The following is a 26,184-nucleotide window of genomic DNA, read 5'->3' as shown; positions in this document are numbered from 1 at the left end:
CGAGTTAAATTAGTTCAGTGTAATGTTCATTGCAGATAGGTGAACTGCAGCTGCAGAGTTGTAGTCCTCTTTCAACCTCGTCCTAACCAAAATTAGGCTGAGACGGGTCCATCAGGGCTATTGGGGAAGTCGTTGACGACGTAGTTGCACATGTTGGAATGCTGATTGAGACTGCAGTATGCAGCACAAGGGACCGCATCTCGTGCAGTCTGTATGGTGCGGAGGTCGTAGGGAGACACCGGCAACCCATGCTGGCAGTCTGGGGGGCGGGGATGCCGTAAATCCCGACTTGATCCGCAGTTCAGTCGGGACCAAGGAGATGCTCGACGGGCACAGCCTACTGGAAATATGGCCCCATGAGTCTGCCCCATCGGAGCTGTTTGGCGTTCACTCTTTTGCTGCAGGGGGGTGGCGGGGTGAACCTCTTGCGATCCCCCGGGTAATGCCACGTACCAAGCAGGCTCGGGCGCAATGCTAGGTAAGAGGAAGAGTCACCGAGCAATACCTGCGGCGGGACTCAATCTGCAACCTCACCACCAAACCACGGGAGGCTTCGAAAAACTTCTTGGGAGTCGGGACTATGGCAGTTTCTGGGAGTTGTCCTCGTCAGAGCCGGTCTTTAGGTAAGGATTCTGGGCGAAATCTTTCCATACCGCGGATATGGCTGAGATCGTTGCGGAGCGGCTACTCTTCTTTCATTCGTTTAGTCGAGTTGAAGGGTGGATGGTTGAATGCTGAAGTTCCCCACTCGAAGAGTGTTATTTGTGTATACTTATTTGGGAGCTTACAAGAGCCCTTCTAATAAATTGGCGATAGCTGTGGATCAGTGTGGGGTTGGAACATTTTAAATATGCTGTGCTGCCTTTTGGTCTTACCTTTCCCTTCAGGTTTCACTAAAGGGATGTTGGTGGTCGCAGCCCATTCTTGAAGGTCGGGGATACATTTATTCTAGTACCTCGACAACTGCTGCTCAAAGTAGGCTCAGCGCAGTTAAGTCATAGACCAGGCAGACTTGTAGATGGTGCTTAGGAGCTCAAAGTCTCACCTGAGCCCTATACAGAGTATTCTCTTAATAAGTACTGTCTTGGACACAGTGACATTTAAGGCCTTTTCTTGGCTGTATCGAGTCCACAGTTTCCAGATACTGTTTCAAATTTCAGACACAGTCTTGGTTCTCGATGAAAATTGTTCTGAGGGTTCTTGGGCTCCTATCCTTGTGAATCCTCCTCAACCCAAATGTCAGATGGCACATGTGATCCCTGAAGTGAACGCCACGATTCAGCAAACCTAGCATCAGGGCTACCTCTCTACTTCCGTCCAGATCATGCAGTAGGTGGCTAAGGACCTTCTGTAGTGGAAGACAAGTGGAAACCTGACCTGCAGCAGGCCACTCTTCCTTGCCCACCCAGAATTGACAATCGTGACAGATGCATCATTACTAGTTTGAGGAGATGAGAAGTATCTGGTCTCCGGCAGGGAGCCAGCTCCACATCAGTGTTCTGGAACTTTAGGTGATATATCTGGTCCTGAAAACCTTGCTGCTATTTGTCAATGAGAAAAGTGCAGATCTTCATAAACAACATGACCATTGTGTGGTACTGCAACAAGCAGGGCATAGTGGGTTCCTGGATGCTGTGCCAGGGATCTCTATACCTCTGTTGATGACTAGACCAGCAGAAGAACTTTCTGGTATCTGACTACCTAGTGGGGTCCCTGAATGCTAGAGTGGAGGAGCTGAGAAGGCGTGCACTAGAAGACCACAAGTGTCCTCTCCACCCCAAGTGACTTCAGGCCTATCATGTTTAACTTGACTGTATCAGTTCAAAAACCTGCTGTTAAAATTCCACCGTCTTATAGGTGAGAAATCCTACTTTTAAATATCAATAATTCATCCCTACGTACACTTTGTTGCCCACATTGGCAGGAGGCCTGATTATTAAAGGTAGAGCATGTGCAATTTTTGTTTTTGTATTTTCAACCAATGACTTGCCCCCAAAAGCTATTTCCAGAGGCAGGGCTGTAGCTAGATCTTGGAAAATGTCAAAGTACTGATTAGAAACTTGTATCTGTAACTTTTAACAGGAAATGTGTATAATATTAATTTGAAGTCTATTTTTTATATTTATTAAAAATCTAATCAATTAGTAAAAAATGTTTTCTTTTTAATATGTGGGAAAGGTAACTTTTTTAAAGTTATACTTTATCTGCCTGGCCCCGGTTACTACTGACACCTCTGGACGGCGGGTGTGGGAAGTGGTTAGTGGTTGCACCACCTTCTGAATTTACTATACATACGGACTGGATGTGCTTGACTTTGCTTATGCAGCGTTACTCTACATTTATAAAGCTCTGTGATGGAAAAGTGATTTTTGGACCCTGTTTTCAGTCCGATCTCACTATTTAGGAAATCTCTAAGCCTACTACCCAGAGTCTCGAGAATTCACCAACCATACCGCTATTGAGGCTAACACTTTGCCCCATTGGGTCCAAATTCAGTCATATATATACCTTGTCTGCTATTTGACCAGCTGAATATATAGGAGCTCTGACGAAGTTCCCTCTGGCAAAAATCGGGAACGAAACGCGTTGGCTGTGTGCCAGTTTTAAAAGATTGCTTGAATAAAAAGAAGTAATTCTGGAACAGATCTCAACGTATGTGTATTGACTTCGCAACGAGTGCACCTTCCGTTTCCTCTTGTGAATTCGGCTACTACTGACACCTCTGGACGGCGGGTGTGGGAAGTGGTTGCACCATCTTCTGAATATACCGCACATACGGACTGGATGTGCTTGACCTTGGTCTGCCGTTTGTTCTTTCTCTGATAATCTGCCTCGCCCCGGTTAGGCTAATTAGTGTTAGCCCAGGACAGATCGCCTGCCAGTGCCTCTCTAATGTGAGAGGAGTTTTCACACATCTTTATCAGAGTCAAAAGCCTGGGTTTAGGGTGATGTTTTTCTTACCGTTGCAAGAAGGGCAGTTGGACTGAGCCCAGGGACTTCATAAAATTGAAAGGGACCAAAGTGAGTCTTGCCCATTCACCAGCAGGTGTAAAGTGAAATCTAAAGGAAAACAAGCCAGGGCCCGCACTAGCCAGACTCGATCCTAACCCAGTGGGAGGGAAGCTGTTCCCAATACTGGTCTTGAGTAGAGGGCTGCTCATTTCCCTGGCCATTCCCATGGGTGGCCATTACATAACAATGGGGTGACCCAAAAATAATCTTAAAGACCTGGGTAATTTGTGATATGTAACAACAGTGGTACATTCGGAGAAATCCACCAAGTGAATAAGGTTAAATGAATAAACGTATCCTAATTAATTTTCAATTACCCCAACTCCTATGACTCCAAGATGGTAAATATTATTTTTGAAAGCAAGAGAGAGTTTGTTACAATTTTTATAAACCTAACATCACACACAAAAAAGACATATTCAGATGTATGAAGTCTTTCTGTATTTTGAAAAACAACAAATATAAATATATTGTCTACACATATCGTTGCTCGAAAGCAAATTGTGAAGGAGTGCTCAGGAGAAGTGTGCGTGTGTTAACTTTATAGTAAAAAAAAAAAAAGGACAGTGAGGGAAATATACCTATTTCATATATCAACTTACTTGCACAATAGCATGTGTGTATATACTTATTATCCAACGTTAGTGCAATCTAAAATGAAGTGAAGCTTTAGTATCATTAATAATTGCTCCTTTGTTAGACCAATAGATTCAATTATCCTAACTCCTATGACTCCAAGATGGTAAATATTATTTTTAAAAGCAAGAGTTTGTTACAATTTTTATAAACTTAACATTGTTGCAGGGTTTCTGTACTCACACAGAACTGTGCACAGAGGAGTGGAACCTCGGCAAATTAGGGTGTCCCAAAACTTACCTTAGCAACCAACTCACCCCTTACCGAGCTAGCTACAGTGTCTCATTGGACATATCAAACTCCCAATGTTTAGACAAACCAGAACATGAACTTACAGTACCTCAGGGTACGTGGGACTCATGAACACTCTTTCGTTATATTATCATTACAAACCAGAACATGGAGTAAAGAAGACACATGTGCATTTGAAATGTTTATTTACTAATGCCGTCTTCTCAGGCGCAGTATCTTAGATAATACAAGTATACTTATTATCAGTATCAAAATTATCAGCATAGTTACTAAGACATAAAAAGCGAATGGTGACAGCATGTTAACATGCTGTAATGAATAAGAGTTAACAACACTTATATCTCACCCTCCCTAACACATATATTATATTATTAGCTAAGAAGGTCTCTTTGGGTTGTTTTAGGGCGGGCCCATACCTTAGTGTCCTAGCATGAAGGAATCACATCAGCATACACCAGCTCTCTCTGCATGTGCACCGCATCAAGTGTGTTAACAATTCTCGTGCAAAGCAATATCAATCCCGCCTCAAGCCCAAGTTGGCAAAGGCTGCACTTGTGTTATGACTATGAAGGCGTGGAGATCAGACCTCATAACAATACCATATCGTGTTGCTCCTGAAACTTCAGCACTCTCCGTGCAGACATGGTTTATTAAACAAAACTGATATCAGAGCAATAACATATTATTCTCACATACACCACGGCAAACCACTAGGTTGAAAGCTAAGTCAACAATTAAGGGTCGTGTGCAGAAGTTGCAAGAAAGGAAAAATGGCGTTTAAATCTCAAATGTACCTATGCTAACTTAACACGATATAAGGATATATAGGAGCTATACAACACCCCCCCATGATCCGAGAACGGACTAAATAAGATAACAGAAGTGCCATCACATGAGAGCAGAATCCAACAATAAACGAGCATGAATAAAAATTCAATTAAAAAAATTAATGCTAAAAAATAGCCCACAAGTATAATGTGGCTCAAGCCAATAGGCAAGCAAAAATAAAACTTCTTGACCAAAAGTCAATAAAATCAAGAAAATGCTATCAATCAGCATGTCCATGTGAGGCAGTGTCTATGATAAGACTGTATATGAAAAGTAAGCTGCAACAGCCTCCAGGAGGAAGTCACTGTCCTCATCCGAAAACAGTTCAGCCATCCAATTTAAAAGATGAAAGGAACATACGTGATCTTCCAGCACCGGATCCTCTATAACCATCAGAGGACAGCTCGGTGGGTTTTCAAGAAAACTTTGTTCCAAGAAATTTTGCGCTGCCGACAACACATCCCAGGGACCCATTAGTCCATGTGCCACCGCCAAGGCCATAATCCTTTCGTCAGAACAAACCAACTCGTGAGCAATGATAGGACTCATCAGTTGATCAAAATCGACGTCAGAAGATATTGGTCCGCAGAGACACAAATCAATGGCCCAAAGGAAATCACAGGTCAGGCAGCGAAATACAGGCTGGACACAGGTGAAATAGGAGAACCGAAAAGATAATCCAAACGCCGTGCTTAGAGTCGCCAACGGCAGTGTGCCATAATAATCAAGCATGCGGTTGCGAAACCGCGTCAGTAGCAGCTGAGCGTGGTCTTGCACAGGAAGGGCATCCATATTTAAAAAGGCAGAAAACCACCAATGCGCCAGCCGCTAATGCAAGTAAAAACGGGAACCCTCCAAATAAGGATGAAAAAATAGAATGGAAGAAGGCAGGGATGACTCCAAAAATCTTCTCAAAGGAAGTCACAAGACCACCGCTAACAACTTTAAAAAAATGCGCTAGGCCCGTTGTGGAGGATGCGTTAAAGATAGAACGGACCATGGCTCCGAAATGCAAAGGCAAATCAGTATTTAAAAGAGCCTGAACCTCCGTACGGGTGTTAGCAATGTGAAGCACGAAAGTTTCACGGGCCGAGCTCAAGGCCACCTCTTTCTGGGACAATAGAGCTCTTATTCTAGCCATGCCGCTGAATTCTGCTCCCAAGGTCGGTATCTGTGGCCAAATGGAAGACTCCCTATGTTCACGTGTGGGAGGATAAAGAACATTTCTGCAGCAAATAACTCGCTCACTTACTGTTACTATGAAAGCTATACCTTTAATTAAACCACAACAGTTTTCATTATTGAGCATTAAATAACTACCATTCTCTAACAATTTAAACGTGGGGATGATAGCAGGAACTGGCGTGCCCTGTAAAACGCAAGCCATATTCGGTCGGTCCTTGTTACATGAACCGTGTAACTGTATGTGTCTGCACATTAAAGAATGATCTGGCGTCTCAGTACACTCATCCCCCGTTAGATAAACTTCTTGTTCATCTTTGAAACATCTGTATGTGTATGGGAGTGACCAGACCTCATGAAGAAAACCGCTACCTAAGGGTTCAAAACGACCTATTGGCACATATTTCATACAATATGAAAACTCATATAAAGCAAAAGGCAGTGTTATTAAACCGTGGATAAGCCACGTAGCAGTAGTGGCTTCTGCCACAGAAAAAGGTAAAGATTCCAACCTTTCAATATGGAGCATAGAAAAGGAAGCATCACGCATTGAAAGCAAGCGTTGTTTATCTGTCAAATTAAACGGTGAAAATAAAGAGGAAACGTTCATGTATCCCCAGGGAACTTTACCCATTTTCAGAGTCTGAAGTGTCCATGCAAACTGCATGATTGACCGTAATTGATTTTGACCATGGTATAATACTGACACTTCATCATGCACAATATCAACAACAGACGACACAATATTATCTAATGTGTAAATTCTAGAGGAAAGCACGTTAATGCTATTGTCAACAACTGCAAGCACTTTCTCAAGATTCGCCTGATCAATAGCCCTAAGGCGTGAAGCAGCCTCAATCTGTGAGAGTTTCCAAATTTCATTGTAAACCCCATATAACCACCTTTTCGACCTGCCACTAGCTGGGCCTTTAATGAAATCATTCAAATCCACGTCTGCATTCAGTTTGGAAAGGTGATACTTAACCGCAGGTAAAGTTGAATGTTTCAGCCAAGCCTGACACAACTTGCCCACAGAGTAAGAGGTGACAGTATGACTCAAATCAAACCGGGGATCAGATCTAACAGTCTTAAAACCGTCAGTTATATTTAAAAATCTTTTTTGGCAAGAATCAGCACTACGGTGCCAAAGCAGCCAACCCTTGGGATTCATACTGGAAATGTTAAAGGAGGAATTAAGAAGCAGAGCCTGTATATCTTTAATGGACAATTGAGTAAAATTACTCCAATTCTCATATTCCTCCAACTCCGGGAAAGACGGGGTGTTTAACCTTTTAGATGTAGCCAATCCAAAGCATGTGGTCTGGGAAATGGTTTCATTTAAAAACCACATATGATTCGGGATGAGACATGCACGGTGCAAAGCCTCAGTGCCTCGTACCTGCCAGGCCCTTGAACCCCAAACCGATTTAAGGTCTATGGTTTCCTTCCATAACTCATAGCCCCCAGTAACTAATTGATCTAGGAAGGCCTTCGAATACAACAATTTTGTATCGGTAAGTCTAACCTTGGACAGTGGCTGTTTGTGAAATGTAAAATAAAAGGACTCGGGATTGGACTGGTTAAAGTCAGTGAAATAAGTATACTTTTTAAGAAACGTTTCTGAACTCCCTTGTGTAGGAGCTGGGCAATGTTCCCACTGAGTAAAATTAACAGCATCCCTTCGGGAAGATGTTTTGTGTAAGAAGTGATTGCCATAATGTTGGTAACAGAACAATTCACCATAATTAGCAGATTCTAAATATAAATCCTCAGCATCAAAAGCAGCATAGTATTTCAAATCAGAAAACAAACTTTCCACAGCATTAACATCCCAATCATCAGAACGAATGTTTTGTTTCACCACATCCCCCATATTAACTCTTAGTACATTAGGAACATTAACGACTTCCGTCGGGCCATGAATCTGAAAACGAACTGCATCCCACGCGATTCCATCCAGAACAGGCCATGCTGTGATGTTAACCAAAGTCAAGTCTCTTTTTAATCTGTGTGTAGAATGTGAAGAGGAAAGTGGGGCCAATGTTCCATTTAAATGAGTAATGCAAGTTCTCTCCTCGACATAGTGTCCATTCATAATTCGAAAAAAATAAAACACAAAACCAATTGACATAAAAAGGTAAACCGAAAAAAGGACCAGCCAAATGTATATCCAAGGAGGAATCAAAAAATGTTTTTTAAACAGGCTAGCATATACCGCAATTTGAGAGGGTTTTTTCGAGGCAAGGGAAGCAGAGTCAAATGAAAATCTGGATTCCGTGGCTAAACGAGCTTGCAGGTCAGGCATGGACAAATCAGTGGGGTATGTATAGTCTGTCTCATCAATGTTAGTTCCGGGTAAATTATTTAATAATGGACTGGAAACAGCAGGTAATTCGATGGCCACCTCAGGTTCATTATTAGAAGCAGTGGGCATAATTGAATTTCTCACAATGGAAGGACAGGAAACAGCTGGTGTCATGCTAAGAAGAATCGGCCACTCTGTGTATCTTGACATTGTCAATAGAAATAAACCTGTTTTCCTTACGACCTGGAAGTGGTGGTAAAATGACTGTTCTTGTGCCCTTCACTCCAAGCACTGGGACTGGAGCTCGATAGGAGGGACCAAACTCTTTCTTGTTGTCGATCTTCTCTCGAACCAGTTCTCCAACTTGGGGTAGCCAGCCAACTACCGGGATCTGCAACGCATCATCCGATGTGGAGGGCAAATGTTCCTTTGCAAGACTGTCTCTGGTCTTTTGTAGATTCTGTAAAACATTGCAATGTTCATCTGCGTCAAAGGAAGTGGCGCGAACCACAGAGTCTAGACCGTCAAGGTCAGGGACGTACATCTTGATGCCAAAGAGCATTTCGTATGGGGTCCGCCCACCCAGAGACCTTCTAGGGAGATTATTAAGAGCACGCTGCACGCCATAGAGGTGAGACAGCCAGTTTCTGCCAGTGCCTATAACTCGGGCTGTCAAAGATTGCTTTAAATCACGGTTCATTCGTTCAACTACACTATTACCCTCAGGTCTGTAGGGTGACGAAAACTTGACTTGGACCCCCATCGAAGTCATGGCATCCTTATACGCCTTAGAGGCGAAAGCCGGACCCTGATCCGAATGGAAGGTACCACAGGCAAAAATCCCTATAAAGATACGCAAATCTCTAATGACAGTCCGTGAATCAGCGCTGCGATGTGGCCATACCCACACAAAGCGTGTGCATGAGTCAACTGCTACTAAGATGTACTTATACGCAGTATCAGATGAAAAAGGACCGCAGTGATCTAAATAAACACAGCCTAGTGGTTTATTAGAAATGTACAACTGAGTCTGTGGCGGACGCGTAGCAGTTGAAGGTTTAATCTGCTGGCATATGTCACAAAGAAGGACATAATCACGCGTCTGTTTGTACAGTCCCCGCCACCAGAAACGTTGTTGTAGTTGCGTTACAGTGGCTGAGACGCCCGCATGCGCAGACGCCACACCTTCATGAGCCGCTGTAATCAAGTCTGTTCTGCGATCCGAGTTGGGAATCAGCCGTTCCCCAACATCAGGAATTGTCACAAAAGGAACCTTTTCGGGACTTAAGTGGTATTTATACTTCGAAGGGAATCCCGCAGGATGTTTACTTCCCTTCTCAGAGGCAGCAATCGCTGCCAAGATGTCGCTATCAATCTTGGTTTTAGACCTAGTAACTGCTGCAACTAAGTATGTAGATACTGCTGATTTCGCTGCTTCATCAGCAAGCGAGTTGCCAACAGCGTGAACTCCTACGCGCTGATGACCGAGAGTATGAATCACATAAACGAGTGGCAACATAGCCTTAAGCTCTGCCACTCGAACCCAGATCATTTTATGTTTTATTGTGCTACCCTTGGAATCATGAAAATCATTTTGAATCCAAAAGAACAAGTTTTCATTGTAAGACTGGACACAGTAGTAAGAATCACTTACAATTAGAGTAGTAACACTTGGATCTGCGTACTCCAAAGCTAGTAAGAGAGCACGAAGCTCTGCCAATTGTGCGGTGCAATCGCCCAGGGGCAACGTGTGCACTTCCCTGGAAACGAACTCATCATTCAACATAGCACCGACCACAATGGCGCATGCGGAAACGTAGGCATGTTTAGAGCCATGCGCAACCTGCGCCGACCCATCAGTGTAAATGATGCAATGGAAGTCCTCCAAAGGTCGCATAGCCAGAGGAGCAGGATGAACGAATTCATACTGCAAGTACTCCTGCGACCGTAAGGAAGCGTCAAAAATAAACATGACATCCGTGGATGACAATGACGCTGCCCACTGAATCCACCGAGGGTGCAAAGCCTTTGAATTCGGTACACTGGCTTTCGTGACTGCCTCCAAGTGAGGACAGGGTGTTACCACTAGCATGCGTTTCCCCTGAGACAGTGCTCGTTCCTTTAGAATAGCCATCTGTACAGCAGTTAAAACCTTTTCCACTGTGGGAAACCGCATCTCAGCCGAAGTGTACAAGTGTGACTTGTAAGCAATAGGTACTGTGTCACCTTCATTAAAAGTGAGGTATGTGAAACCCACCGTCCCAGGAATTATTCTTATTACCAGGTTGGTGTGGTTATCACGAGTCAGTAAATATTTAGAAGCGAGCAGATCAGCCTGCAAGGATTGCAAAATGGCTGAATGCTCAGGCAGCCAGCATGATTTTGAGAAAGTTGGTTGTATCAAAGCATACAAAGGCTTGATACGCTGGGCATAATCCGGAATGTAAGTTCTGCCGAAATTCAAAAAGCCCAGTAAAGATTGTAATTTTTTCAGTGTTGTTGGAGCGCGCAATTGTGCGCACTTCTCTAAGAAGTGAGGAGCCAAACCTCTACCTTCATTGTTGAGCTCATAGCCCAAAAACAACACTGTGTGTTCTGCAATGTGCGATTTTGCAAAATTAAATTTGTAACCCATGTCTGCAAAAGTACAAATTATGGAATTCACTCGACACAGATGCATCCAAATTTCGTCGTCTGTGAGATAAATATCATCCACATAAGAACATGCATCCGGATCGATTCCCTCCAATAGTGTGACTATTCTGGAGGTGAAGACCCCAGGACTATTTTTGTAGCCCATTGGGAGTCGCCGGAAGCATTTTTGCACACCAGCGGACGTAAAACTTGTCCATTGGGAGCTAAAGCCATCCAGTCTGTGGGCATAAAAACCATTGGAAATGTCAAGCGTTGTCTTGAAACGCTTACGCACTAGACTATCCACTAGGGCAGAGCCGTGAGTATTCTGTACTGCACAGTTACGGCAATGCGAGTTCAAATGCCGGTAATCCAATACCAAACGATATGATCCGTCAGGTTTGGTCACAGTAAAAAGGGGATTATTCATTGGTGACACACACGTTTCAATAACTCCCTGATATTCCAATTGTTCAAGGATTTCTGCGACGGCCGCTTTAGCTTCACGCCATATGGGATATTGAGGCTGAGGCTGCGGCTCAGACCGCAAAGGAATTTCGTGGCATGGGGACAATTTGTCCCAACCACATTGGTTGCGGTAGAGAGCCGGTGCAAGAGCCCGAGCCCACTCTTCTGCAAAATGCTGCGCATGCTCAGTCGAGACAGTGTGCGCGAAACTGGGAAGGATTACCTCCTCCCCTCGCGGCGCTGCGAGCACAAAAGGTGGGGGCCAGTCAGCCTCGGAAAGCAAAATGTCGTACGTAGACGAAAGGTTCTCCCAAAATACCCCTCTGACAGTACGCTGTATGTCACCTTCAATTAACAGGACAATTTCAAAAAGTCTTTCAGGGGGAGCTAATCTCGTATCAGCTGTTTCTATTACAACAAACACCTCAGTCGCTGTCACCCTCAGTAGTGGACGGAGCGCCTCTCTGACTATGGTAATCTCCGCCGCGCTGTCCAGCAAGGTCAGAGCCCACGTCAGATTCCGAAGCCGCGTTCTCACTATCTGTGGCATATCTATGCGCTGTTAAGGCTGCGACTTTCTTCTTCGCAAACTGCGGACGCTTAGGCGTAGAATCCTCCTGCTTCACTGCGCCGTCTGTCTGGCGGGACTGACCACGTCCTTGCTGGCCACCACGTCCACGTCCACCCCCTCCTCCACCACCGGTCTTCTGGGCCGATGTTTCCTGAAAGGAACGAGGAGAGCGTTGATCAGAACCCTGAAAACGATCAGGTGATTTAATCATCGCGCGATCGCGCAAATCATAAACTCTGTCTGCCGGCGCAGGAGCTTGTATTGCAGGAACAGAATCCTGAGTTTGCCTAGTCTGCTTCCCCTGTGTCTGTTTTTTAGGCCAATTCTGTTTTTTGGACTTGGGCTGGACATCTGTCACTGCAGATTGTCCCTGAGGTTGTTTTTTATCCTTCACTGGAAAATATTTCAGACCTCTACTTGTGCGGCCAATTGTCTTATAAGCGGCCACCACAATCTTTGCTAACTGGCGGGGTTTGTCGGCATCGGGCAGAGCAGCCAAAGCATTCGACACCTGAAAGTTAACTGCATCTCCTTTAACATTGGAGAGAATGAGATCACTTACAATCTCAAAAGAACCACACAGGCGCATACCCAATTCAACCGCTGCCTCTGGACCGTGATCATTCTGAACACGTCTAATGATTTCAGGCAGAGCATTCATAGACGGGGTGCCGAAGCACCTCGTATAAACTGCCGCAAATGTTTTTCCCCAGCTTTCACAGTCAGCAAGTTCAGGAGTAATATCCTTCGGTAGAGAAATCGTTAACATTCTATGTTTATCAGCAGGAGTAGAATTCGGAAAAACCGCCTCCAGTTGATCAAACTTCTCTGCTAGCCAGAATGGGAAGTCATCGTTGTCAACAGGACGCGCACCAAAAACCGAATTAACCATCACTGGATTGAGACGCATTCCGCCTCGTTCCATGGGAGCGGCCGCACCCCCCTGGGGACCACCAGGAAGATGTCGACCGATGTATTGCACTAAAGCACGAATCACGGAAATGGAAACAACATGTAGCCTGCGAATTTCTGCCAGGGTACAAGCCCCGTGATTCGGGTGCGGGGTAAAGCCACCCAACGCAGGCCAATTTGTACCTGGAATTGAGAGTGGACCTAACCTCGCAGCGGACAAAGAGTGGGGGAGGGCGCCATCAAACCAAACTCGATGCTGCCAATGATCAATAGGTATCTCCAATGCCCTGTACGGCGTATATTCAGCCGGGACATCCGAGGCAGTGTAGGAGTGGAACAAACCAGAATTAGCGTCCACAGCCGGAAACGTAACCCAAGAGTAAAACAACTCGTAAGGAAACGCCGGATCTGCACATACCACGAAAATCACAGCCATCCCATCTACTGGGACTTGGTACGTCTGAAGATGGTTGCGTACCGCTACGCGACTATGCTGCGCAATAGCCACCGCCGCCATGACAACACTGGAAACAAGAACACACAAAGAATACTTTGTAGCACAACTGGGTAGTAATTCAAAGAAACCGTTTGAGAAAGAATCAAGCTTGAATAAAGACCTATTTCAAAAAATAGGTAGGTTTCACCGACACCCCGTTTTCCGGAAACGGATGTGAAGGGGTTAAGGCATGAACGATAAACTACTCGAGTGTCATGATATAAGACCACCGAAACCGTTGGGCGCCATGTTGCAGGGTTTCTGTACTCACACAGAACTGTGCACAGAGGAGTGGAACCTCGGCAAATTAGGGTGTCCCAAAACTTACCTTAGCAACCAACTCACCCCTTACCGAGCTAGCTACAGTGTCTCATTGGACATATCAAACTCCCAATGTTTAGACAAACCAGAACATGAACTTACAGTACCTCAGGGTACGTGGGACTCATGAACACTCTTTCGTTATATTATCATTACAAACCAGAACATGGAGTAAAGAAGACACATGTGCATTTGAAATGTTTATTTACTAATGCCGTCTTCTCAGGCGCAGTATCTTAGATAATACAAGTATACTTATTATCAGTATCAAAATTATCAGCATAGTTACTAAGACATAAAAAGCGAATGGTGACAGCATGTTAACATGCTGTAATGAATAAGAGTTAACAACACTTATATCTCACCCTCCCTAACACATATATTATATTATTAGCTAAGAAGGTCTCTTTGGGTTGTTTTAGGGCGGGCCCATACCTTAGTGTCCTAGCATGAAGGAATCACATCAGCATACACCAGCTCTCTCTGCATGTGCACCGCATCAAGTGTGTTAACAATTCTCGTGCAAAGCAATATCAATCCCGCCTCAAGCCCAAGTTGGCAAAGGCTGCACTTGTGTTATGACTATGAAGGCGTGGAGATCAGACCTCATAACAATACCATATCGTGTTGCTCCTGAAACTTCAGCACTCTCCGTGCAGACATGGTTTATTAAACAAAACTGATATCAGAGCAATAACATATTATTCTCACATACACCACGGCAAACCACTAGGTTGAAAGCTAAGTCAACAATTAAGGGTCGTGTGCAGAAGTTGCAAGAAAGGAAAAATGGCGTTTAAATCTCAAATGTACCTATGCTAACTTAACACGATATAAGGATATATAGGAGCTATACAACAACATCACACACAAAAAAGACATATTCAGATGTATGAAGTCTTTCTGTATTTTGAAAAACAACAAATATAAATATATTGTCTACACATATCGTTGCTCGAAAGCAAATTGTGAAGGAGTGCTCAGGAGAAGTGTGCGTGTGTTAACTTTATAGTAAAAAAAAAAAAAGGACACTAAGGGAAATATACCTATTTCATATATCAACTTACTTGCACAATAGCATGTGTGTATATACTTATTATCCAACGTAAGTGCAATCTAAAATGAAGTGAAGCTTTTGTATAATTAATAATTGCTCCTTTGTTAGACCACTATACAATCCAGGCTGTACAGGTTGTTGATGTTGCGACCAGGCAGGGGGTGAAGGGAGGGCCAATCAAAAGCAGATCTTCATCAGTACTGGGTAACCCTTCACAGTAGGGAGCAACCTGGAAAGCTCATCCGGAGTGGGAACTGCAGAGTTAAACATCTAATTGGCGAGGGCCACCTGGCTCCTACTTGGCAATGGAGTAAATCCAGCCCTTAAACAGAGTGAAAACTGTTAGCCTTTAAGCTAGAGTTAAATCTATATCCACTTAGCACAAGTCAATAATTGTCCTGGCGAAGAAGCGCAGTAAAGTTGAAATCCTTTATAACGTCGAATGAGGCCTAACATAGATTATTATTGTGCTTTGTGCTTGCCTTCTTGGCACTATTTTCACACAAAAAATGAACACTCCTAACACTGGTTCCCCTTATTGGATTTCTGTTGTTTTGGTTACATTTTGTTTATTAAACTCAGCTCTATTTCCCTCAATTAGAGTGGGATTTTTATTGTTTAGTGTTTTTACTGTTACTATTTTGGTACTTCATAAATACTTTACATATTGGACTAAGCTAACCCTATCTGCTCTATTCCATAGAAACCAGAGGGCTGAGCTTAAATTAATTTAGTGACTTTTGGGGTTCACTCTGACAAGTTAGTGTTATTATTCATTGAAGTGGGCGAACTCCCCACCTCAAATAATTTACCACTTTCTAACAGCCTCATTCACAGGATTCCCCCCAAACCATTCAAAATGCCACTGTTGGATTTGATCCTGCTTTTTTGAGCCAATGCACAGCTCTTCACCTCATCCTCTAATGCTGAAAAGAGCCTTTCTGGTTGCCATTACATTAACATGCTGCATGAGTGAACTGCGGATGCTCTCAGTGCCGCCTCCATACACACCCTACATTCTGGGCGAATTGGTGTTGTGCCCTAAAGTGGCCTTATGGCCCAATGGTGTGACACCTTTTCACAGCAGCCAATCAGTTGCACTGCCAGTGTTTTCTGCTTCACCTCACCTTTGAAAGAAGACAAGAGACTCGATATGCTCGATCCTAAAACGGCTTTGAGCTAGTACATTGACTTCCAGAGAGTCTGCTGTGTTGATGATCAGCTCTTTGTGTTTCTCTGAAGTAAATACAGGGTAAGTAGTGTAAAAGACTACCTTGTAAAAGTGGATCATCCTCTGCATCAAAATCAGCTATTCAATGGCCAAGAAGCAACCTCTGAAAGGCCTACAGACTCATTCCACCATAGGTAAGTCCACTACGACAGCACTGTTAAGAGGGTGCCTGTTTTGGACGTCTGCTAGGCTGTGACGTGGGTTTTGGTATACATGTTCCCGAAACACTACTGCCTTGACTGTTCAGTCCGGCAGAAGGGCTACTTTGCCTGCACAGTCTTGCAAGAATTACTAGTCTTAATCCACTACATATATCCTCCACTTTTTGTTGTACTGCTGTAGTATCTTTTCTAAGAGTGAGGAATCTGCGGTTAGAAGTATCCATCAGAAAAACAAGTTGCTCTTTCTGGTGTATACTCCATCTTACCAAAGATTCTTCCTCCTCCAGGTTATCTGGAGTAGACTCCTGTATATCATAGTAATGTCCCAAGTTAGAATTCAGCATACTGTCAATTTATTTTTTGTAAGTGCTTCTCCTCTGGGGGAGAGGAAGGAGAAAGACTAGGAAACTGATGTCATCTAACAGGGTGGAGCTTTTATGGAGCTCTGCTTCACACTTCCAGGTGGTACAGAGTTGCTGTGGAGCTATATGACGCCACCTGGCGGATGCACAGGAGAATTAATGAAGAATTCTCCGGATCCGGTCTTTTGTCTTGGGTATTCTAAAGGTGGGGAATCTGAAATTAGAAAGAGTATTCACCAGAAAGAAGCTTTCTGAATATACGTAACTTGTTCATCTAGTACCTAAGTCATATAATACATTATTGTGGAGCTGTTAATGCCTTTGAGTTGGTCTAGCAAAACCATTGTGTTCCAAACAGCCATTGATTGTCATGCAACCACCATCTGTGCCTTATTTTCAGAGGAATTCTTCTAGAAAATACCATTATTTTAGTTTTGGAAACATTAATAGATCATTTACTTTGGCAATATCCTGAGAATGCTTCAAGTTGCCTCTGAAGGCCTCCCGGAGTGGGGTTTATCATCACCGTAGTAAAATAATGATATGGCCTCCATACCTAGTTTAAGTAGAAAAGAACAAACCTGGTTTACCACTAAAGATGCATCAGCAATGTACATTGAAAAACGGAGCGGGACCAATATACACCCCTGCCCTAAACCAAAAGATTCTTTATGAACAAGTTCTTACCTTAATTAGTTCTGGATTATCTGTTCTAAGGCTCTGGTTTTTACAAACTTACGACCTGCACTGAGTGTTACCCTTCTTTCAACCTATCATTTGTTCCCCGTTCAACACGCCTAGGACCATTTATTTTTTTACTTTTTATTGACCCGTTTATGTAGTAAATGTTTGATGTATTATTCTTATGCGATGCCGGTGCTGCAACTTATTACCTTCCTTCCCTCTATTGTAAAGCGCTCTGATGTCTCCCAAGATCATGTTTGCGCTATATAAAACTTTATAAATAAATAAATTAGGAGTATCTATTTTCCTAACAGAGCTCCATTTCTCCCTAATTCTATCCTTGTCCATGAGCCCTCGTGGAGTTGGATTATCAGTTTTAACAAACCTGGCGGAATATTCCAGTTACGCAGTTTTTTCCCAGGGGAGGGCCTGGTTTATTTTGTCAAATGCAGTTGACAAATCTATAAAGGACACATAAAGGGGTTGTTTACTTTTAAATGCATACTTCTTTAAGTATTAGGCAGCTGTTGAATGCCCTTTGCGGAAACCCAGGTGTACCTTACGGAGAACTCTTTCATTTACTGCCCAATCTTTCAGTACACCTATTAGATGATTAGCATATATTTTATTAGAGAGATCCTGCACGCATATCATGCAATAACTCATGGGTAAGTTACTGGACCATTTTTAGTTTTCGCCTGCTAAATCTATTGTATTTAATAAATCTTAAAAGGGTCATACATCCTGCCTTCACTTCTTTTTCTTCTTTTTTTGTTTAAATTAATTTTTATCCATTTTTTCCTCGTAATTTGTTAGGTTTCTTTACATCTAGAACATTTGCAAGTCAATATAAGGTACCTACCAACGTTATATAAATAATACAATTATGACATTATGTAGTACAGTCAATAATCCCCGTTACAAATCTAACGCACTAATAATTGGAGTAATGTTGCTATTGTTAAACATCAACTATAACCAATGTAACTCGTATGTATCATACAGTACTTCACCCCTCCCTTCGAGTCGTGCTGCAGTATATCTGCACCCTACCACAAGCATCACTCTTAGCCTTCCTCCACTTCATTATGTTAGCCCAGCCACCCTTCCTATCTGTGTACGTTATGTATTTAGTCTCACATGCCTGCCAACTTCCAGCCTGCATGGAAGAATGGGGGGCATAACTGCAAGGGCGCATCACCCTTTACTGTGGACATCTGCCCTGGCACTCACCCCCCACGCCCCTGCGTGGAACGGAAATAGGGCCAACTCAGGCATTGATATAGCTCCGACTGGTGCCAGGTGCCGCTCGTCTCCTCCCCCAGATGTATAGTATGCCAATGCATCACCTGGCAGGCCCCATCCCATCCCACAGCTCCAAGTGAACTACCCCTCCTCCCCTACCTTTACAAATGCAAAGGGCTGCCAACTCCGTATCTATTGCTCCCACCTCCCCATTTTCAAGTGCTGCCTCATTCGAGAGCGCGTGCACTTCTCCCTACGCCACAGCTGCTGTCATAAGGACGTCCACGTAAAGTGCGTTGAAGGCCCAAGAAATTTAAGATAGCCGGTATTTCATGAATCTAGCTCCTTCCTGGTCACACATACCTCCGCACTAGTGCCTGGCAACTTTAACTTCAAACCTCCCCCCCCCCCGATGCTGATATTGTTGTGGAAGAGAAAAGTGCGGAAGAGAAAAACCAGGCTTCGCAAGGGGATGAGGTCCCCACATTCCAGCCAGAATATTTATACAGTCCCCCAGCCATTCCTTATTACCTGCATCGGGGGATGGGGCTGCGTGTTTATCCTATCAGTCTGCCCCTCCCAGCATACAGTATCCACACTGCTCACACCGCACTCGAACGCAGCATCCTTGACGCCTGCCGCCTCCCTTAATTGCAGTTGCCTGGCCAAGTTTTCATGGAGGCCCGAGGTGCAACCTGTTTTCAAACGCAAACCGTTCGGCAGTTGTGAAAACACACAAGGAGCCACCACCCCCCCTTTGTAAAGTCTCTCTTATCAAGCTCGCTTCACAATAATTCATTTTATCAATACTGTGCCAATAATCCTATATTACATTCAGATTATATAGTAAAAAAATCCTGGAAACAAAAAAGAAACTCATACAGACAGATGATACAACAATTAAATACCATCATACAAATATTTCATGGCTAAATATACAATCAATATCCAATCTACACTCATTTCGGCTGGGCCTTCATCGGGTAGCGATGTATTTTTGCTGTCTTCAATTACGACTACTGCAATGCATCTCTATAGTAATGAGGATTGACAGCTATGTGTTATCCTAAAGGGCAAGACCCCACTAATATGCACAGAGCGGAAAGGTGGAAGATATATTTTCCTCAAGTTGCAGAAGTCCTCCAAAAAATCCATCAGTGGTTCTAATATTCCATCCTCTACACAAAAATCCTCGAGTCAATGGGTGGCCGCCTGTACTTAGGAATGCAGGGGAATCCTATTCAATCTCTCCGCTTAGCTGCGAGCTGGCTTTACGCGAACCGGATACGGCAACAGGTTCAGGATAACAAAGTGCGACACCTCCAGAGAGGAGTTTTGTCAGGGGCACAGATGTCCCACCCTTGAGAGCTTGAGGCAGACTACCTCCAGGCAAGAGAAGAGTTATGTCAGTGGCTTCCACAAAGCCTACTAGGAGGTTGGTGTTCTCTACACTGAGCTTGGTGGACCCACAGAAGTACAGAGAATTCCTCCTGACTTTAAGTCATGACATCCCCTTGGCAGGATAGATGGGTCAGGCTTGGAACCTGTTGGGTAACCATTTCTATTGGCCCAACATGTCTGCCAAAGTAAAGGAGGTTAGCGGCTCCTGTCCACCCTGTCAGGCCAGTGGCAAGACAGGGGGCAAGGCAAAAGCTCACTTAATACCACTGCCGGTGGGTGTGACTCCCTTTGAGAGGGTGGGGTGGACATTGTGAGCTCCCTAGAATTCTCAGCAACATCAGGGAACAAGTATATCTTGGTGGTAGTGAACCGTGCCACAAGCTACGTTCATCCGAGTGGGTTTCCCAAAAGACGATTTTTCAGATAGGGGTATGAACTTCATGCCCAGCTATCTGAAGGCAATGTGGGAAGAGTGTGGTGTTACCTACAAGTTCACCACCTCATATCATCCCCAGAATAATGGTCTGGTGAAAAGGTTCAATAGAACCATGAAGGGCATTTATGTCATTTGTCTGACAAACTCAGGAGGAGGTGGGATGTTCTCCTCACATGACTACTGTTTGCCTACAGGAAGGTCCCATAAAAAGGGGTTGGCATTAGTTCCTTTGAGTTGTTGTTTGGGCACCCTGTAAGGGGGGCATTGTGCTTGGTGAGAGAATCTTGGGAAAGCCTCTCAAAGAAGCCAAGGACAATGGGCTGAACTATGTGTTAGGCCTGAGATCTCGCCTGGTAGAGTACATGTACAAGCCAAGCAGAAAACTGGAGACTAGTCAGGAGCTCATGAAGCACTGGTATGGCCAGAAGGCTACAATGCCCGAGTACACACCAGGACAGTTGGTGTGGGTGTTGGAGCCTGTGGCTCCTAGGGTCCTCCAGGACAAGTGGGCCAGGTCCTATCCAATCCTAGAGAGAAAGGGTGAGGTTACATACTTGGTAGACCTGAACACCCCCATGAACCCTTACCGGGTCCTGCATGTCAGTAGGTTGAAGCCCCATCACGACAAGGCAGACATGACCATGTTGAATGCCACAGATGAGGGAGGAGAGGAGGAGACTGAGCCAGTGCCGGACCTCCTCTCTAACAGTGTGTAAGATGGGTCAGTGGAGGTAGTGGTACTTTTCCCCCAAATCGACAGAGCAACGGCGCAGAGACTGCAAGCAGTTGCTGTAGCAGTTTGCACACCTGTTTACACTGACCGTAGATATCACCAGCTGGTGTATACACAACATTGACACTGGTAGAAGCCTACCTGTCAAGGGCAAGTTCTACAGGTTGTCTGACCAGGTCAGAGCAAGAATCAAGGCTGAGGTAACTCAGATGCTGGAATGGGGTGTAATCGAGCTCTCTGACAGTCTATGAGCCAGTCGAGTGGTGCTGGTACCCAAACCTTACCCCGGGGGGAATGAAAGAGGTTCTGTGTGGACTACAGAGGACTGAACACAGTAACAAAGACTGTTGCTCACTCTATACCTAGAACTGACGAGCTCATTGATAGGTTCGGACTGCTGCGTAGCTGAGTATATTCGATTTGACCTCAGGCTACTTGCAGATTGCCCTCAATGAAGGGTCAAAGGAGAGGTTAGCATTCTCCACCCCTGAGAGGCATTACCAATTGAAAGTAATGCCCTTTGGCTTAAAGAATGCCTCTGCCACCTTTCAAAGGTTGGTGAACAGGGTCCTGCCTGGGCTGGAGCAGTTCAGTGCAGCTTATCTGGAGGATATAGCGGTATACAGTTCCACATGGGGAGATTACTTATACCACCTGAAGGAAGTGCTTCAGGCTCTACAGACCTGACTATTCAGGCCAGTAAGTGTCGAATACGGCAGAGTTTGGTTGTGAAGCTGGGCCACCTTGTAGTTGGGGGCCATGTACAACCTCTTCAGGACAAAATCCACACCATTTTGGATCAGACAGCTCCTACCACCCAGACACAGGTTAGGGCATTCCTTGGCCTGATTGGCATTATAGAAGATGTGTTCAGATTTATGGGACCATTGTGGCTTCCCTGACAGAACTCACTTCTAAGAAGCGGCCAAAAGTCTTGTGGACCCCAGAGTGTCAGAAAGCCTTTGAAACTCTAATAGATGCTATGTGATCAGCACCAGTGTTGCTGGCCCCTGACTACACAAAGGAATTTGTGGTTCAGACAGATGCTACAGAACAAGGGATTGGGGCAGTGTTGGCACAAGTAAATGAGGAGGGCCTTGATCAGTCAGTTGCAGATTACTTCTCCCTAGAGAGCAAAAGTGGAGTGCCATTTAGAGGGAAGCCTTTGCTGTGGTTCGGTCCTTTAAAAAGCTGAGATCTTACCTGTTTGGTACTCACTTCCATGTTCAAATTGACCACAGGCCTTTCAGATGGTTTATGCAGATCAGGGGTGAGAATCCAAAGCTATTGAGATGGTCCATTTCTTTACAGGAAATTGAATTTATAGGGGAACAGAGCGGGGGCTGATCATGCCAATGCCAATGGATTTTCCAGGTTTTTCCACTTAGCTGAGGAGGACTACCAGGGAGTAGGTTAGTTACCCATCAACATATATGTGAGAGCGGCACAGCAATTAGAAATTGCTGCCTTAAACTAAAAGAAGGATTACCCTGCTGGAATCCTTGTCTGCACCACACAAGATTGCTCCCTGAAAGACTGCTCCTGTTACACACTTGGAACTACAGCCCTTAGGACTTTGCCTAGCTTGAACAAGGATTAAGGAGTAGACTCCTTGAAAGCAAGAGGTTAACAGAGCTTCCCTGCACCATCTCCCTCAATAAGTTCCCAGTGTGGAGTGTGTGTTCAGTGGACTTTTATGGAGCTGGTCAGGTGCATCGTGGGAATTGTAGTTACAAACTTCCAAGGACCCTCTCAGAGATTCTGGACCGCTAGACTTCTGTTTTGGACACTTTGAACCCTCAAGAGGAACTTCAGGAAGATGTTCCAGAAATGTGAAGGAACTTTTGAGAAAACTCTATCAGTGGACCGGTCCGATGTCGAGAGTCAAGCCGACTGACTACCTTCAATCGCGACCTGATCTGGATTTCAGGTTTGTGCCACTGAAAGCTCCAGACTTTCAGGATTTGACCGGGACCTTGTGGAAAACCAATCAGACGATGTTGCATCAAAATCAGCTAGCTGAAGGGGACTACTGAACGTTGAGCGAAAATCCTTCAGAACAATGTCTACGTGCGAAGGTAAAATTATGAGTGGGGCCTCCTGCTTAGTGTATCCGACCAGGGCTCCATCGCGATTGGCCTCAAACTATGACTTTGTCCCGGTCAGGCAGGACCAGATAACCCAAGTTGGCATTATGTGTTTTTAAGCTCTATAAAGTGGTTAATCTTTAAAAATTCATATGTACGGTTCCATGCATTTTTGTTGTTGTTTTGGTGTAATTTTAAAGATAAAAGTATTTCCTATTTTTATAAATTGGTGTGGGATTTTTATTTTACTTTGCGTCTTACGTATCTAATGTATTGGTACATTTAAATGCTTTACATACCTGTCTCCTGAATTGAACCTGCCTGCACGCAGCCAGCTACCAAGGGTTGTGCCAGGGGCTAATGTACGAAGACATTGTCTGGACCTTATATTGTGTGGGTTGCCTTATTGCAAGTGGTAGGTGTATACTTCTCCTTGTGTTCACATACTTACCCCCACCAACAACCTATCCTCCAAAAACATCCAATACTCAATCCAAAACCTCCATATCGTGTGAAATTTGCGGGAGCCGCCCCTGCTGCAGAAAGTGACCTTTTCCATTGCCATATACAGATCCATCCCCTGCACCCCATAATTTGGTCATGTCCCTCTTAGCCACCATCAGGCCCAAGGCACAAAATAGGAACTGAAAGCGCGGGGCATCTACATCGTTTGATATCCCCTAATTGAGAAAATGTAAATAATATTCAATGATTAATAAGGAGTACATAATATAAGAAAGAAAAATCTAAACATGAACATTTTAAAATGTTTGTAAATGTGAAGGGACATCAAATTGGAAGCTAAAAATTAAGTTAGCCTCAGATTGAGCTGTGGCAGCAGTGCAAATGCATCAAACAGCATATAGTACGACGAGCGGCGTCAATTGAGGTTAGAAAGCTCCAACCTTCCCATCAACATTTTTGTTTTTAATTATTTTGTTTGTGAATGTTTCCTAAGTGTATTTTTTTGATAAATGCTTTTGCCTGCATTTTTAGTGTATGTTTTTGCTGTTCAAATCATCGAAAATGATTGTCCCCTGCTTCCAGTAATTACTTATTGGGGGTCCCCGGATTCCAATAATGATTCAGTGGGGTTCCCCGAGTTCCAGTGAGGATTAAGTGGGTGTCCACAGAAGTCAAAAGGTTAATAACCACTGGTTTAAATCACCGAGGTCTGCAATGGACTATTTGCTGGTTAGAAAGTGCCTGTCCAGTTTTCAGTTTGTTGGGCAATTCTTTTTGCAGAGAATGGTGTTGCCTCCACTTTTAATATTGGCTCAGTCAGGTTCCGTGTGCACCTGACTTCTCATAATTTGTTAACACCAAAGACTACATATACAGTGAAGTGACAATTCTATGCGCACGTCATTGAGGTATGGTTCTGCATGTGGCTTTTCATGTGTCTTTAATTCAGTATCACAATGGCATACATTTGTATGTTCCCTCTATCAGAGATGCCATAAAGCTGCTTAATTTGTCAGCCGTTAGAATTCTATTTGTCAGCCAGTATCCTTTATCATCCAGTAAAAACATTTTATGTACCCCTTATATAGGTTGATGTCCTGGAATCCCAATTTTCCCAGCTTCTTCATCAAATAAATTCTACACGAGACTTTGAAAGTGTCAGATTAGCTCATGATCACTTCTTGAGTAATCTCCTGGCTCATTCATTCATCTTACTGAAGCATGTAAGTAAATATTTTAGATCGCTTTATTTCTGATGAACTAGCTGTTTAGTATTGTGTTGCTCAGCAAAGAGAATCATGTGTGTCGCCTTTGTTGCATTTTTCTCCTCCATGATTTACTTTATCTGCATGGTGCACAGTTCCACACCCAGATTGTCTGTGCCTAAATGATATTTAAATGTTAAGTGTGCTGGCTCTGTTGGCATATGGATCCTTTCCTGAGCAATTTTAGTAATTACCAGAAACAAAAATAATGGAGATTATCGTGGCTAGCCATCCCTTTTGTAAGTAGTCAATGGTTTACCACAGCAATGGTTCTAATTTTCTAAGAAATACTACATAACTGGGTGGTCACTATTTATATGTGGCAGGAGCTAATGCCTGCGGGGGCTAGGGGGCTAGAGGTGGATAGGAATCCCTAAGCCTCTGAAATGCTGGTTGGTTTCATAGCTCTGCTAGTGCGCCATGCATTAACAATGCTTATTTATTCCAACATGCTATCAATATTATTCCACTGGTGTGCCCTCTTTCCTGGCTTTTTCCATAATGGTCATCTAGCAGTCAGACAGGAATACTGACCATGGGGAATGCCCCGTCAGTAATGTTTCCCTGTCTACTCACTGATATCAACTTGAGGAAGCCCCTGCTAACAGTGACATATGGGACCACCACTATGCTATCTATCATTGGTGCTGAGCCGCCAGACTCCTTCAGTGGGTGCAGTTAAACATCGACCTCTTCACTTGAGAACACAACTGCTAGGTTGGCAAACAATATCCTTAAAATAGAACATAACACCCCCTGTCTTGGAAAGCAAAAATTACTTTGTTCGTCCCAAATAAAACAATTGAATACAGTACCTTAACACACACATCAATCTGTGAATCAGTTGTAACTGTATTATAAGCCACTTGCTGGTTTATGAACCATCACATGAATTTGAACACCTTGGAACCCCAATCCTCACCAAATGCCTAGTCACTTGAATTCACCCTACACACTGCCTCACCCTAAGTGGCCTCATTGCAAAGGAAATTGAGACGTCTCTCTCTATTGAAGAAAGTGAAACCGTTCCTCGCATCCAGCATCTCCAGAACTTCTGTTCAAGGTCTCAGACTGGATGGTGGCAACGTATTGCCATTAATGGTTACACAAGGAGCTAGAGCCAGAGACTGCTTTCTGCCGTCCTTGGGAGACATGCTAATGACTCCCAGGAAAGGAGATAATAGGTACCTTCACTGGAGAGAGGGGTTATCTCCTTCCTGCAGTAAGCCACACAGGTGTTGACCCAAAAGAAGAGCTTCACAGCTGAAGCTGCCTTTGTAAAGCAAATGGGGAACAGTTGGGAGGGGAGCAGTTCAAATGCTTAGTCAGACTGGCTGGCACCTGGGAAGGAAAGGGAAAACCTGTTGAAAGAACAGTTTTTCAGGGGGTTCGGGGTGTAGCTACTTTGGCAGCCACACCTCTGGGTTAGGCTAGGGAGCT

At 44.1% G+C, this 26,184-nt stretch overlaps 1 protein-coding gene across 1 annotated transcript in view; it reads left to right on the top strand.

Moving 5' to 3' along the window:
- TUBGCP4 (tubulin gamma complex component 4) overlaps positions 1 to 26,184 on the top strand; it is a 380,747-nt gene that overhangs the window by 258,984 nt on the left and 95,579 nt on the right. The window contains exon 15 of the mRNA XM_078683319.1: positions 24,568 to 24,702. Coding sequence (XP_078539445.1) covers positions 24,568 to 24,702 — 135 coding nt within the window. The remainder of the gene's footprint in view (positions 1 to 24,567; positions 24,703 to 26,184) is intronic.

The sequence above is a fragment of the Lissotriton helveticus genome, chromosome 3_1 (genome assembly GCF_964261635.1).
Source record: "Lissotriton helveticus chromosome 3_1, aLisHel1.1, whole genome shotgun sequence".
Taxonomy (NCBI): domain Eukaryota; kingdom Metazoa; phylum Chordata; class Amphibia; order Caudata; family Salamandridae; genus Lissotriton; species Lissotriton helveticus.
This window is presented reverse-complemented; position numbering and strand designations above follow the sequence as displayed.